General features: G+C 46.2%; 3 protein-coding genes across 3 annotated transcripts; 1 reads left to right on the plus strand and 2 right to left on the minus strand.

Annotated features, from left to right (window-relative positions):
• Window positions 1–3,369: 3,369 nt before the first annotated feature.
• On the minus strand, window positions 3,370–4,647 carry FOXG_22180 (uncharacterized protein; the record flags this gene model as incomplete). The annotated part of the gene is made up of 2 exons (XM_018402578.1): window positions 3,370–3,538; window positions 4,124–4,647. The coding sequence occupies 2 exons, from the start codon at window positions 4,645–4,647 to the stop codon at window positions 3,370–3,372; spliced, it is 693 nt and encodes a 230-aa protein (XP_018256338.1).
• A 2,170-nt stretch (window positions 4,648–6,817) lies between these two features.
• Window positions 6,818–7,078, plus strand: FOXG_15989 (uncharacterized protein; the record flags this gene model as incomplete). The annotated part of the gene is made up of 1 exon (XM_018396076.1): window positions 6,818–7,078. The coding sequence occupies one exon, from the start codon at window positions 6,818–6,820 to the stop codon at window positions 7,076–7,078; it is 261 nt and encodes an 86-aa protein (XP_018256339.1).
• Window positions 7,079–7,785: 707 nt separating this feature from the next.
• Window positions 7,786–8,169, minus strand: FOXG_22181 (uncharacterized protein; the record flags this gene model as incomplete). The annotated part of the gene is made up of 1 exon (XM_018402579.1): window positions 7,786–8,169. The coding sequence occupies one exon, from the start codon at window positions 8,167–8,169 to the stop codon at window positions 7,786–7,788; it is 384 nt and encodes a 127-aa protein (XP_018256340.1).
• Window positions 8,170–15,462: the final 7,293 nt, after the last annotated feature.

Below are 15,462 nucleotides of genomic sequence, written 5' to 3' on the forward strand. Positions count from 1 at the left end.
ATGTCGACCTATGGTAGTGTTACAGGCAAGTTTTCCTATACGAAAGTAGCAGAGATGGCTTCCTCGGGTTGCCTGCTCTTCCAGACTTTACAAACAAAGTTCGACCGTATCTCATATCCAACTTGTCGAACACGTCATGACTTGACTTTAGAACCACGAACTTGGAGTGATGGTGATATATTGCGGGGTCTAGGCTTCAGATGGGAAATGAAGCCAGAAGATCATCAAGTCAGGGGTTACGAGGACGATAAAGAAGAGAATATGTTATTCGCTTTGGTTCCAAAAGGTGACCAAGATCTCAATCCAGGATGAAATAAAGATATGATCTGTCATGCTTACTAAATCAATAGATAATCTTGCTCATAAATTTGTTGAGGCTTCGCCTTTCAATCTGCATCCTGGCTCGGCTGAAAGCTTCGCATGGGTTAAAAAGCGGTTTCACAGATGCCGACGCCGTCATGTCGAATGCGAAAAACGTGCCAGAGAGAATCGACAAAACTTGGCTATGCCGAAGAGACTACTGGACGTAGGTCAACTTGGTGACCCCTTCATCGGGTTGTTGGAAGCAAGCGACGATGCCAGAGTATCCTTTGCTATTGGCAGTTATGTATGGGGCAACGGCTTAAAAGAGGACGCTATAAAACAAGCTCAAACGACCAAGGAAAACATAGGCTACAGAATGGCTTCTGGAATCGAAGCCACAGGCCTACCAAAGAGTATTCAGGACCTCATCGAAGTCACGCGACAGATCGGTCTTCGATACCTTTGGCTGGATGCTTTCTGCATCGTCCAAGATGACAACGACGATAAAGACCATCAATTTAACTCACTAGCTGAGTTTTACAAGCAGGCAGACATTCTAATTTCAGCAGCAAGCGCTTCGGACTGCGGCGAGGGATTTCTACAATCCAGAACAGTTGATCGGTGTTACGGCTCGATCTTTGAGTTGCCTTACGAGTGGAAAGTTGATGGCCACGAGACTCGAGGATCCTTGCTCTTGTCGGAAATGGACTTGGACGGTTCCACAGACAATGACCCTGTGCATATGCGAATTTGGACATTTCAGGAACATCTCGTGTCATCGCGGGTCATTAGCTTTGGCTCTCGACAGATCAAGTGGACATGCCAGCAAGAAAAGAATTCTGTCGATGGTGGCAATTACCACGAAATGATAGGTGGCCTGGAGTACAACCTTAGAATAGCATTTTCCCCATCTCGATATCCCTACGAGACTTTAGTGGAAAAGGGATGGAGGGTTATGAGTTGGATGGAGATCGTTGAGGAATATTCTAAGCGTGACTACTCTCGTCTAGAAGACAGGGTCCCGGCGTTTTATGAAGCTATGTCACTTTTAGCACCTCACATGGGCTGGACAAGAGATCAGTGTGTTTATGGAATATGGAAAACTGACGCCAGCCGTCAACTTTTGTGGAAGAAAGACAAGCCTCTGACTACTCAAGAGGTTGAGGAACTTAAAGTTTCTGCAAAGGATGGAAAACTTGGACCATCGTGGTCTTGGGCGACATTACCCGGCGGAGTTATCTATGATATCGGCTCACAGCTTCGCCAACTGGGCGATACTAATCCAACTATCGAATTCCAGAAGATTGATGGTCAACCACCATGCCTCACGATAGAGGGTTTTGTTCAGGAAGCCGACTGGATTGGGAATTATACAATCGACGTACCAGCCGAGGATGTCCAGCTCTTTCAAGTTGATCTGGATGTCGAAATGCCACCACAGCCAGTATTTTTGCTTGATTTGTCCGCATCCTATACATCACCATTCAGAACGGCACATCAGAAAGACTTGTCGCTAACGGTCGTACAGGAAGATGACCTTGTTAACTATATTATCGAAAGAGAGCGTGCTTTTCAGCCTCTGACGAGGCAGGAAATACACGACTTTGCACAAGCCTTGTCAGCCGTCAACGGGGATATCTCGTATATCGGCAAGAACTGGGTCGACAGGTTTATATCCCGCCATCAGACTATAGAAATGAAGCCATCGAGAGTCATAGATGCTGCGAGGAAGCGTTGCGTCACGAAGGAGATGCTTAGGGAGTACTATGACGGTCTCAACTGGGTCATTCAGTCTAAAAACATTTTACGGCAACATTCGTATAACGTAGATGAGACTGGCGTCCAACTGGGGGAAACCAACGGCGGGACTGTAGCCTGGACCGTCATGACATCTAGTTCAGAGCGTATAAAGTCAGACAATTCGACTTGGAGCTCGATATTGGAGTCTATATCAGCAGACGGTCGTCGTCTTACCCCGACGGTCGTTTTTACGGGAGAAAACCTCCAAGGACAGTGGTTTCCGAGCGTTTTCCCTGCTTGGAAGTACACTACGAGTCCCTCGGGCTGGTCCAACGCCGACATCTTCCTTAGATGGTTTATGGGGGTATTTATACCTGAGACTACGCCGTCAGATCCGTCCCAATGGAGACTTTTAGTCCTAGACCAGCACAAGTCACACATAACAGCAGAATTGATGAAAAAGGCTTGGTTGAACAAGATTTGGCTCTCTTGGTTGCCCTCACATTCTTCACATATTACACAGCCGCTCGATATTGCCGTATTTGGACCGTTAAAACGGTACTATCGTCAGTTAACCCGATTTTGGGCCTCATACGAAGCGACCTCGCCACATCAGCAACAACTATTCCTAAAAGCTTATGAAGAGGCTTCCCAGAAAGCCCTGACTCGTAGGAACATATTGAGTGGCTAAAAAGCCACTGGTCTATTCCCAATCGATGTACAGAAGGCGTTGAAGTCTTTGAAGCCCAAAGAGAAGAAACGCAAGTCATTTGAAGGGCCTATAACACCAAGGAAGCGGCAAGTCGTTTCCGAGACCGTGTGGGGAACGCCTCAAAGAAGTCATGATATTGAAAAACAGCTCCAAGAGGCTCAAAAAGACGGAAATCCGTCAATCCGCGACTTCAATTGTATCCTGAAGAAGGCGATGAAGTCTATTGACCAGAAGAACAGTTAGATAGAGCGCCTAGAAGAGGAAAAAGCTGTACTTGAAGCGTCAGCAGCAGTAAAAGCTCCTACAGGTCGAGTACCCGTTCAATTTGACCCTAACCAAGCTTTTCCTGAGATTGAACAGATCATCACAGCACGAGATCAAGCCGAAAGGAATGTCTTACATCAGATCGAGGAAAACAGACGAAAACAACGGAAAAGAAAGCCGCCAAAAACACCAACGGTTGAGAGGACGTTCTTTAATCAGTATCCAAAATCTTAAATTAATTGAATAAATACTCGTTGTTGTATATTTGATTGAAGTCATCTACAGATCCGGATGTGAGGTAATCACGGGTGTGCGGGGACTGGGGGTGTACGGGGTGTTGGGGAAATATGTTAGTACCCAGAGTCATCGTAGTCGTCTTCGGAGTCATCGTCTTCAGAGTCATCGTCATTGTTATCATCCTCGTATGGATCCCAGTCTTCAATATCAGCATTCTTACCTTCTTCGTCTTCTTCGCTTTCTGTTGCATAGGTTCTTCGATTATCATGAACCGTAGTATTACTAGCGTTATTAATAGATAGGACGCCAGATATAGTGGGGGAAGGGCCAGTAGGATTATCCTCCTGCCTCTCTATCGCCGGCCAGGTCCCCTTAGAGATTTTAAAGAGGCATCAGATATTATAATTCTAGATGCGATCCAGCTTAGTATAAATTTCTGGTCTTACTTTGGCTTCTATTACATCTTTTCGTGTGCTGCTTGCCATATGGTATAGCCGGAAAACAAAGGCTAAGAATTGTTTCTGGGTCCTCTTGTACCTCACCTTGCTATTTTTATCCGCCATAAGAGCGAAGGGGGACTCTCGATGACTTTGCAGCCTCGAACTAAGTAGCCAGCAAAGGATGTTGTGGCTAGTGCTGCGAACTGTATTCTCACAATGATCTATGATAGAATCGAATGCTCCCATAATGTATAATATCTTTTGTTCGTCTTCTTGAGGGCTCACAAAGTTTAGAGTTTTATCTAAAGCACCCTGTCCTAAGATATAATCGGTGTTCAGGCAGTGGCGATTAGGTGGTCTCGTCATCGCCTGCAGTACATCTCGTCGGGAACCCCGATAGACAGAAGACCATTGCGTCCTGTCTAACCACAGACTCGTGGCGGCGAAAGTCTCTCTAGAAGCATTATTGCCAGTCATATAAGACTGGTTCAAAGCATTTTGATATCCAGCCTCCCGTTCCATAATTTGTTGTAGATGGGTGGCCCTTTCGGATGTAAGATCCCGAGGCGCTACCTGTGGTTTTGTAGGAGTTCGTTTCGCCTTCAGTGCGCTTGCATTGCATCTTTCGGTTTTGAAGTTGACTTGGAACCATCTGCTGCCTTCTCGAGAAGGAAAGAAACGCTGACATGCTACCCCTTCAATCCATGGTACATTATCAGTCGATGAAAGCCCTTCTGCTGGCCTTCCTATACTCCTAGGATTGACCCAGCCATGAGATTTACGATAATGTTCCTGCATCGCCTGCAGCTGACGGACGTTGAAGTTATTGCATTGTCGGCATTTCAGTACGTCGAGTTTTGGTGGGGCAAGCCAAGAGATGGGCTCGGTCGTTGGCGGTGGATACTGCAGTTGGGGTAGCTCAGTCCGACTTCGCAGCACGTTCGGTATCATTTTAATCTCCGTAGTCAGTCGGCGTCGAGTTCCCAGATCAACATCGGCATGCTTTTGGGAAAGATGTGTGGCCGTTTCGCCAGCTAAACACGCATACTGACACGGTTGGCACACGATAACTCGATATTCTGAAAGAAGAACAAAAGGATATATAGGGTTGGAACAGCCCAGCTCTGTGAAAAGATTGCTTGCCATGCCTTGGCTCGTCAGGAGGTTCTGATTCTCGAATACGGTCTGCACAATGTCTCGAAGTACAAAAGGTTGAAGTCTGAGCAGGAGCTTTACGCGGTACGTTCTGTGTATGGCCAAATCTCGACGTGTAACCCTGGTCCAATCACAGACCAGAGTCGACCCCCAGCGAAACTCAAGGCTACCCCGCGACTAGTGACTTTAGTAAATTCAAGTCTACCCCCGGTCAAAAAATCAAGTCTACCCCTTGTAAAGTGGGGCAAAATAAATCAATTCTAGTAGAATTGATTTTGGTATGTAGGACTAGGCTGCTTGTCCCTCCATGATCTGATGTACTACAATGCACGGTCCATGCAGCATAACCAATCATATTACACGATCCCAATCTCAACGACCGCATCAAAAAAAATTGGCCAAACTTCAAACTTATCGCAACGCTTCAATCTAGCTTGGAACTTATTTATGGCTTGGGTAATTACTTACTTAATTGTTATCTTTCAATATATACCACTTTGGGCAATTTTAATCGGCGGGTTCAAATGAGCTTGCCCCCTCTGTTTGCTAAATGAGCTTGCCCCCCATACTTCAATAGCGCCATTTTATTTTATATGGGATTCTAAATGATTTAGCCCGCAAGATCACTTCTGAATGGTTGATAGGTTGGCATCCCTTCTGTACCTTATCCCCGTAAGTGATCAGGCATCATAGTGGCTGCCAATTCTCTCAAATGAAGTGATTGATCACATCTTACATATTCGGTACATTCTGCCTACCCATGGCGATCGCGGCCTTTGATTCAATGGCAAGCCGGAAAAATGAAACGGGGCCTCTCTCGGCATTGACCATTCCCGAGCAGGATACTCAAACATTCAGGACAGAGGAACCAATCAACAACGATTCGTAGCGCACGTTGATATCATAGGAATGTAGCTTTGCAGAACGCCCGTGAAGATCCGATAACAGAATCAGCAGGTGGATGCAAACGAGCCGTGTCGCTATGCCATTGCCATTTGGCGTACGAGCATCGGCGATTCCAACACGGCAGTCTTTCCTATTTACCTCGGTCAATGAGTAAGGTGGTCATAATCCTGATTTACCGTAAGCCACAGCTGAAGCAGCGGTGCTTCCGCCTGCAGCTTACGGAGTGCACCTGAGACACAGTGACGATGATCCCCCGGCTCCCCGCACTCAGCTGTCAAGGCGGCAGCCACAGGACGAATCTTCAACGGACACAGACAAGTGCCGACTTCCGAGGCAACCTAAGATCCAGGTGCTGATTAAATTGGCCTTCTGTGTGGAGCCTATCCTAGAAGTATACAGGGCGACGATCATCTGTAGGGCGGTGACAACTGGACAACCTGTCAAGGCGGGACGGGACGGAAAGGGCCCACTCGAGCCGCGTCTTAGTGGGACGGCCCAGTGGGAACGTTTGTTTTGGCAAATAGCTCGATGCCGCTGCCGTCCCATCTCTGCCTCTTATGGCCAGGTGTCATAAACTCGAAGGTCAATTGGTGTCTGTTATCAGTGTCACGACCCAACCCCTCGACTACCGCCAAATTTTTGAGCAAGTTTTCAAGCTGACACAGATTCTCAATGTCTGAGGCCTCCTTAGTCCGATCTGCAGACTGAAACCCGCGTAATCCCGCCCTACATCTATTCGTTCACCCGGTACCAGAGTTCAAAGACATTCATAATTTCAATGACGTCATTGGAAACCGAAGTCTAAGACACCGAAAATTTACTAGTCTCTATGGCCACCAAGACAGTCTAGGGGAACACAAATCGGGTTAAGGCGGTTTTGCGGTGAATGATAACTTCTGTCAATTACGTAGGTACTTGAGGAAGTAATCCTGTCCGTCTATATAAACTGGCCAAAACACCACACCAACAGGATATTTCTAGCATCAGATCAAAACACATCTTCCCAGATACACCCATTACCACTATCACAAAGTCTTTTCAAAACCACACTTCATTTACCATGCGTTTCCTTAAGGCTCTCCTTCTTGCTGTTCCTGCTGTCTATGCCTGCGGTGATAACGCTTATAGGTGTAAGAACCCAGACAAAACCGTTAGCGAGATGTATAGGGTCACCAAGAACATCTGTGATGAACTTAAAGAAGATACCTGCTGGTGTTATCATTGGGCCGAGGACTACTGCGATCCATTTGGCGATAACATCAAGAAGTTCAAGCAGAAGTGCGAGGACTATGGCGAGAACTGGTACTGGTCTGAGTGCTAAGCTAGGTAGGTATGGAAGGCTACAGAAATTCAAAACACTATAAATCACTGCTAACAGGCCTTTAATAGTACTAAGCCAAATCAAGCCAGTGTTGGGGTAGGGTTCAACGGCCATCTTGCCTCGTGAATTGGTGGTTCTGGGATGATGGGACCGACGTTATCTAGCTGGTTAGTGCTTGTACGGAAATATCAGTTGTTGATTTAGCATTAAAAAGTTCCAAACCACAAATACAACGCTCTCTTCTCTAAAATAGACCTCCTTATACCCTTGTGATCACTATGATGCAGCCTCAATGACCATTAGATAACCCTAACGATTGCTGCAGAACGAACAAAACTTCTGTTAGCCGGGATATTTAGGAAGTTAAAGAAATTACAAAGTCAAATGCGTGCAGTCAGTTGCATTCGGGTTGTGAGTACTGTTGTAGGTCAGTCTATTGCAGGTATAGCTATCTATTTGTTGTTTTCTAGTTGAAATACGCTTTGGGCCGTGGGTATCAATAAGGAACACACCTTGCCATATCTAGGAACAACCTTTTGTTCTCTCACAGCGACCCATCTCAGCAATCGTCATCTCTGGCGTCGTGTTTCATAAAAAAGATACTAGAAGTCCATGGCCCTCCATATCACCAAAGACTCCGCGAAAATTCTTGTTCACCAAATCTGATTGCCAGAATAGACAGAAATACCCTAGCTTACTTTGATAAATCACAGATAACCCCAAGACGACGGTGAATCCCACTTGCAGAAGTTGAGGCCCAACAGAACTCCATGAGCGGCCCAATCACCCCCATCCCATCCATCATAACATCCGTTTACAACCTCCTCAAAGGCTTCCTCACAGGCTTGCTTAGTGACAAAGTTTCCAATCTTTCCAACATTTCCAGTTCGTCCACTAGAGTCATTGAAGTCTGTCCAGTCCCCCTTATACTTGTTCCAGTTGTTAGAGCAATATTCAGTTCCAAAGCGCTTGAACTGGCTCTTGGAAACACAGTCTAGTTTATGGGCACCTTCTGCATGGTTGTGACAGCGGCCTGCAAGGGTGCTGGAGGTAAACGCAAGAATGCAAGATACGGGCAGAGAAAGTTTCATGCTGGAGAGCTGTACTGCTGGTCAGTATACGAGGAACGCTCTGAGCATGGGAAACAATACCAGAAGATGCGATGAGTTTGGAGTGTGTTGTGGTTGTTGACGGATGGATAGTTGGCGAAGGTGCCGCCAGCGTTGAGCCTCTTTATAATGGACTCAACCTGCAATAGCAACAAGCTATCTTGCAGGTTATGATATGACCCCACGCCTGGTCACTACTCACGCCGCTACTCGACGAATGATACCATCAAGCATGGTAGCTTGAGCACAGAGAGCTGAAGTGGCGGGAATTACCGTCACCGTTGTGGTGATATCATACGAGAGTAAATTGCAGATCAATGTATCTACGCTGATCATGACGGGAAATACATGATAGCTCGCCTGGTTAGCTCAGCCGACGATATCCTGAGTATTGCTGATCGGCGCACCCCCTTTCCCGTGTCCATTTCTTTGAATAATGGTTACCATGATTACAACATGATTATGAGCACAAATCCAATCTGTCAAAATTGACAGCTCAAAAACTCACAATTCTCATGCAATGCATTGATTCACAGAAGAGGAAATGCCAGCCAAGCTGAAAAGCTGGGCTGAGACCTGCATATGTTTATTGGCGCTTGTGGGTGGAGTACACAACACGGCACGGCACGGCATATTTGTCACCCGGGAAAAGATCTGCGTATGGAATGTAGGTCTGCAAAAACTTTATCGGCGGACATATACCGAGCTGCAGCTCCCACTCTGTACACGATTTGCACCAATCAATCGAGGGAATCAACAGTAGGAGAAAAGATACTGACTTCCGCTTCCAGGGTTTCATACGTGCCCTCCTGTGATTGGGTGGCAGTGGGTGCCCATCACTAAGTTGTCCTGAACACAGAAAGTCATTGGACCTTCGACAGGCAGTGATAGCCAACAATGTCACTCAGAAAGCAGTCACCTGGTCGATGCATGCGTGAACCAAGAGAAGCTTGGATTAATCTTTATGCAAAACCTTGAATGAGAGTTGAGATAATATTGCCCAAACCATCGACCGGCATCAGGAACGCTTGAAATCCATGGCGACGAGTGGGACACCTAGGAACTAGTACAGCGTGACTGTGTTTTACGCATGAGATGCATAAAAACAGAAGTGTATTTTAATTAATTATGTCGAGGTTTATGAAACAGCGTGGAACAGTGTACGTAGAGGCTTAGCAAGGTGACCTGTTAATGTCTATAGTCTTTAACTAATCGTTGGGACCTTCTTAGCAGCTCTGTAACAGTATCAATAGATAGGAAAGTTTCAGAATAACACTCTCCTGTTGCTATCGAAGAAGATTCTTCGGAACCGTCAGACTACGTCTAGCTGGAATAAATATAAATTCTCTACTACACGTACATTTCTTTATAGCTTTTTCCAAGATTAATACTCAAGTCTATACCTAGCGCCAGAGTCTCTTTTCCAGTCTTAAATCTCTCTAACATGCTTAATCTCCTTACTTATTGAAACCCTAGCTTAATTATATTTCTTTAACCTCTATCCCAAAATACTTATAACTACAATATTAGCCAAGGGATATACTAAAGCTAACATAGTGAAACCTATAGCAGCCATATACACACAAGATTAAGAAATAAGGGCAGCCTTATGCAACACAGTAATATAATCTATAGCACCCCTCAAACTTCACTCTCCCCTTCCTCAATGTGGCTTGCATTAATAGCTTTGCGCTCACAAAGACTGCTCTTATCAATCCACAATATTTCTCCTCGCCCTTCTTAGCAATAACTTGCATGCCCGTTAAAAGCTCGTCGCCACCAAAGATCTAGCCAATCTCTTCCAGACCTTTGCCCTTTATCTTAGGCAGATACCACCAAGCGAACACGCATTCAACGCCAAGTACGGCATATGCAAAGATATAGTAACGCCAGTTAATGCAGTCTAAAATAACAGGGTTAACATAGCCTGTGAAGAAGCTGGCCAAGTAGCCATAGAACTAGAAGATTATAGCTATCTTAGAGCGCAACGAGTAGAGGGAATACTTAATAATGTATAGCACGGTTAAGATAGCAAAGGGTTAGTAGACAACCTGGAATAGGAAAATCATAGTAATAATAACTAGCGCTAGAGGCTAATCGGAAAAATGGTGGTCCTCGTTTAAGGCAGAACAGGTAGTCTATACTATAAAGATAACTAATATAGTAGTAATTCCAAATATAATTAGACTGTATTGGCCAACTTGACTAATAAGCATAGTAAAGACAATAGAGTAATATAGCTGCTAAATAGCAGTAATTATATTAATAAGAAGTTATATATTAGTATCAGTAATACTAATACTATTTAAGATCTTAGTCAGGTAATAGCCAGTCAAGCCCAGGCCTAATAACTAAGTAGTAAAACCTATGAAAAGTATGAAAAGTGTGAAAAGTAAGATTTAGAGGCTTTTGCGGTTGCCACTGGTGCGGATAAACTCGGTCTACTAGATGGCCTTATGCTTCTTTTCCTCTTCCAGGGTTACTTCGATCTCAAGTAGCTTGAAGCGCACTAGGCGAGAGTTATAGCCGCCGCAGGAGTAATACTAAGAGAGCACACGCAGAGCTTTATCTCCACGATCTTTGTACATAAGCCAACGGAGAGACTTAGGGACCTAGATGCTAAGAACTAGCTGCAGAATAGCTGGCATGCCCTGCAAGAGACTAGGAAGCCTCTAGCTCCAGGAGGAGTTCATCTTAAACGTGCTAAACGTAGTCTAAGCAGCAACGAGATGGCCCTGGTAGGTATAACATATTAGTATTATTACTTGGCAGTGCATGCTCATCAATTCTATAACCAAGGTAAGCTTCTGATCTTCCTATTTGGAAATGACGAGGACTTTTGTTTGCGTTGGCTTGAGGCCCTTCAAGCTAACCTTGCCGCCAGATACAGCAATTTCTTTTCTTACCCAGATGCCCCTGATCTTCCACTGTTACTCCATAGAAAGATCAAGGATATCTCCCAAGGAGATCTCAACGTCTACGTCCTTACTGCCATAGTTCTAGGCCAAGATTACATATCGCCTTTTCCCAGAACTCAGTAGCCCCGCCCAAACCTAATAACTACCTTCTTCAGAGAGCTTTGGCAGATAGACGGCAGCCTGACCCGTATTATCCTGGTTTAAGGCAATAACCCCCTATTCTTATATATAGCGAGAGAGGTATCACTAATGTTATGGAGATCGGCGCCAATAATAAGGGGAGACTTAAGTGCCGCCTAGAAGGAGAAGTAGGTTTATTCTTCTAGCTCTATCATAGTCCAGGTCCCAATCCCCAACGTATCTATATCAGCTAGATCAGAAATCAGCTTTAATATCCTTATAAGTAATAGTTTTACTAACAAATATACTTATCCTAAGCTCCTAGTTTCGAGAATAGGCTGATCTCTCTTATCTTGCATATTATGGTTATTATACTAATGCCAGCATAGCCCTGGTCTATGCAATAAGCCGTCTTGCATATGCTTGCTCTGTCTTTAGCAAAAGATAAGTAGATATCGCCTAATATTCGGTAAGACTCGCCTATCTAGTCGGCCTAGAGCCAGGTAAACTAGTTACCCTATTTGCTTTGCAAATAGAAGATTTAACGACCTGAGGCATCCAGTAAGTATATTATCTTAAGAAATTACTCCTACATGGAGAGAGTGTTGCTTTAGAAGCCACCACAGTTATCATACTTAAGGTAGTCGATACTCCAATTAGCAAAGGTTTATGCATCTATTTCCTTATAGCTATGACTGCCAGGATACTTTCCGCACGTGAAGATGCCGTCATCACTATAGATGCCCACTTTGAGTCCCTTGGAGTGAATGTAAGAGGCCGTTGGGCGAGATACCACCAGGAAACCTGGTGTGATTTACCGCGAGCTTACTGTCTGCATCCGTCGTCAATCACCACGTAGTCATACCCAAGCTTAGCAAGACCAGGATAGATGAGGGCATTAGTGGTTGACCTAATCAGCTCGTCGCTCACGTTGAGTTTGAAGCTATTTCACGAATTCCAGCCTTTCCTAGGTCAGCACAAGTATTTGCAGCGGCATATTGTCGATAGCACTCACCCATCTGTGGCTTTTGGGCCAAGAGCTTGGTCGCCAAGGCCACCCTTACTGATAAAAGAATGTAGATAATAGATCTCATTGTGATTGACGAATTGAGCGAGGTGCAAGAAAAGGTTGATGCGAGATGGAAATCTTTGAAGCGTAATTTTCTGCCGTCAGATTAATTCGATGTCGCCGGACTATAACGTGATGCAACATGTCCGTTATTTCTTCCAAGTCGCCTGATACAAAGTGTGCAATTTTGGAGAGATCGACTTGGTGAACAACTGTTCGGACCAATTACCGCAGGAACACTACTTTCTCATCGCAGGTGAATCGGCATATATGAGTATATTTGAGCAGACCACTGGACCAGAACAATGCTATAACTGCCAAGAGCTCAGTCACAAGGCATTCTCATGCAGTAAGAATCGAGTATATGCAAGGTGCGCCGCCGAAGGCCACCATCACAGTAAGTGCCAGGCACAGATACCCAGGTGCGCCCTCTGCAGCGGTTCGCATGAGTCATTTAGTAGAAATTGCCTGAAACTTTACCCTAGATGGCATAAGTAAGTTGTTGCAGGTAATTCAACTGAATGTGAGAAAGCAGGATATGGTACATGAGAGCCTCATGAACGATAAGCAACTTTAAGATTATGCAGCAATAGCGATCTAAGAGCCCCAGGCATACCAAAAGGACAGCAAGCTACTAACGGTCCCTATGGGATACCCCAGATGGGTTAAGATAGTCCCCACGGTTTAGAGAGAGGGCAGGTGGCCGATCCGAAGCATGTTGTAGGTAAACAAGGATGTGGAGGCAGAGCAGATACCGATCGAGACAGCGGATATGACGGCAGCCATCTTGCGACTCCCTGAGCGGCTGGTTCTGGTTGTTTCGGTTTATGTGCCAGGAGGAGACGCCTAAGCTTTACAAGTCACCTGCAACGGTCTGCGTCAGGTCATCTCAGACGTAAGAGGACAAGCCGGTAGACTGGTGGACGTGGTAGTTGTCGGAGACTTCAACCGACACGACCAGCTATGGGGAGGAGACGATATATCCTTGACGAGGCAAGGCGAAGCGGATCAGATTATCAATCTTGTGAATGAGTTTGAGCTTATGAGCCTGCTCCCGAGAGGAACGAAGACGTGGAGCGGTGGAGATTTTGAGACGACAGTCGACCTGGTCTTCGCTTCCGCGGACCTAGCGTCTTCGACTGTCAAGTGTATGATACACGGTACAGAGCACGGGTCCGATCATCGTGCTATTGAGACCGAGTTCGACGTCTCCGTCCCGTTGCCCCAAGCTCAAGAACGGCTCTTACTCAAGAACGCACCATGGATGGAAATCAACGTTCGAATTGCCGCAGCATTAGGGTCCACGCTGGAGGAAGGTACCGTACAGCAGAAAACTGACAGGCTTATGGCAGTGGTGCTAGAGGCGGTTCGCGCTCTGACACCCAGAGCTAAGCCGTCACCCTATGCAAAACGCTGGTGGACCTCAGACCTCACGCAACTCCGGCAGATATATACACACTGGAGGAATCGCACCAGAGCATTGAGGCGAGCAGGATCGGCATGTCAGGAGCTTGGGGAGACGGCCAGGGGAGCAGCAAAACAGTATCATGATGCTATCAGACAGCAGAAAAAGACGCACTGGAATGAGTTTCTAGCTGACAACGACAACATCTGGAAGGCAGCAAAGTACCTCAAGTCTGGAGATGACAAAGCATTCGGCAAAGTGCCCCAACCTACAAGGGCCAACGGCACACGGACGACCAACAACATCGAACAGGCCGAGGAGATGTTAGCCAACTTTTTCCCTCCACTGCCGGAACACATCGAAGAGGAAGGGAAACGACCTCAGCGCGGAGCCGCCATCGTCATGCCAGACGTTACTATGGAGGAGGTAGAGCGACAGCTCTTCTCGGCAAAGGCGTGGAAAGCACCTGGCGAGGACGGACTACCCGCAGCAGTCTGGAAAGAGATCTGGCCCTCTGTTAAGCACCGAGTCTTCTCGCTGTTTCGTGCATCGCTAGAAGAAGGAGTGCTGCCGAATCAATGGAGACATGCTAAGATTATTCCACAGAAGAAGCCAAATAAAGAAAACTATTCGATCGCAAAGGCGTGGAGGCCCATATCGCTCCTATCTATCCTAGGCAAAGTATTAGAGGCAGTTGTCGCAGAACGGATCTCGCACGCTGTTGAGACACACGGATTACTGCCAACAAACCACTTTGGAGCTCGCAAGCAGCGTTCCGCTGAGCAGGCCCTGATGCTGCTACAAGAGCAGATCTACGCCGCCTGGCGGGGACGGTGGATCCTTAGCCTGGTGAGCTTTGACATTAAAGGAGCCTATAACGGAGTGTGCAAGGAGAGACTTATCCAAAGACTGAGAGCAAGGGGCATACCGGAAGATCTGCTTCGATGGATCGAAGTCTTTTGCTCGCATCGCACAGCGACTATTCAGATCAACGGACAGACATCCGAGATGCGAAGTCTACCACAAGCTGGGCTGCCACAAGGCTCACCTCTGTCTCCGATTCTGTTTCTTTTCTTCAATGCAGACCTTGTACAGCGGCGCATCGATTGCTACGGGGGAGCGATAGCGTTTGTGGACGATTTCACGGCGTGGGTGACAGGTCCAACGGCAGAGAGCAACCGTGATGGGATCAAAGAGATTATTAAGAAGGCACTGGACTGGGAAAGGAGAAGTGGCGCGACCTTCGAGGCAGAAAAGACGGCGATCATACACTTCACTCGGAAAGCATACCATCCACAACCCCTCTTTCGGCATAACCCCTCTTTCGGCAAGCAAAATAAAAAAAGCTTCACCAAAACTCATCAACTTCACTTACACAAATATTGGCCAAAATAAATAGCTACTTGGAGGACAATGCCTTTACTGATTATAGAAATGATTGGAGTTAACGATTGTAGCCCTCTAAGGCTGTGCGGGGTATGCGATGTATGCATACCGTGCTATGGAAATAGTGTTAATTCAATCATCAATTTCCTCACCGCTCTTTTCTATGTTTTTTGGCATTTTTCTGCGACAACGACAAAAAAAATGCCTAGGTCGAGACTTCGATGGAAATATACCGAGGAAGACATGGCAGAGGCTATATTGGATGTTACTGATAATGGCTTTTCGCCCCCTCAAGCCGCTCATAGACGGGGAGTACCTCGGAGCACTCTAATAGACAGACTTAATGGCCGCGGGGCCGTGAAAGAGCAGATCCACCC

Source organism: Fusarium oxysporum, genomic scaffold (genome assembly GCF_000149955.1).
Source record: "Fusarium oxysporum f. sp. lycopersici 4287 supercont2.30 genomic scaffold, whole genome shotgun sequence".
Classification (NCBI taxonomy): Eukaryota; Fungi; Ascomycota; class Sordariomycetes; order Hypocreales; family Nectriaceae; genus Fusarium; species Fusarium oxysporum.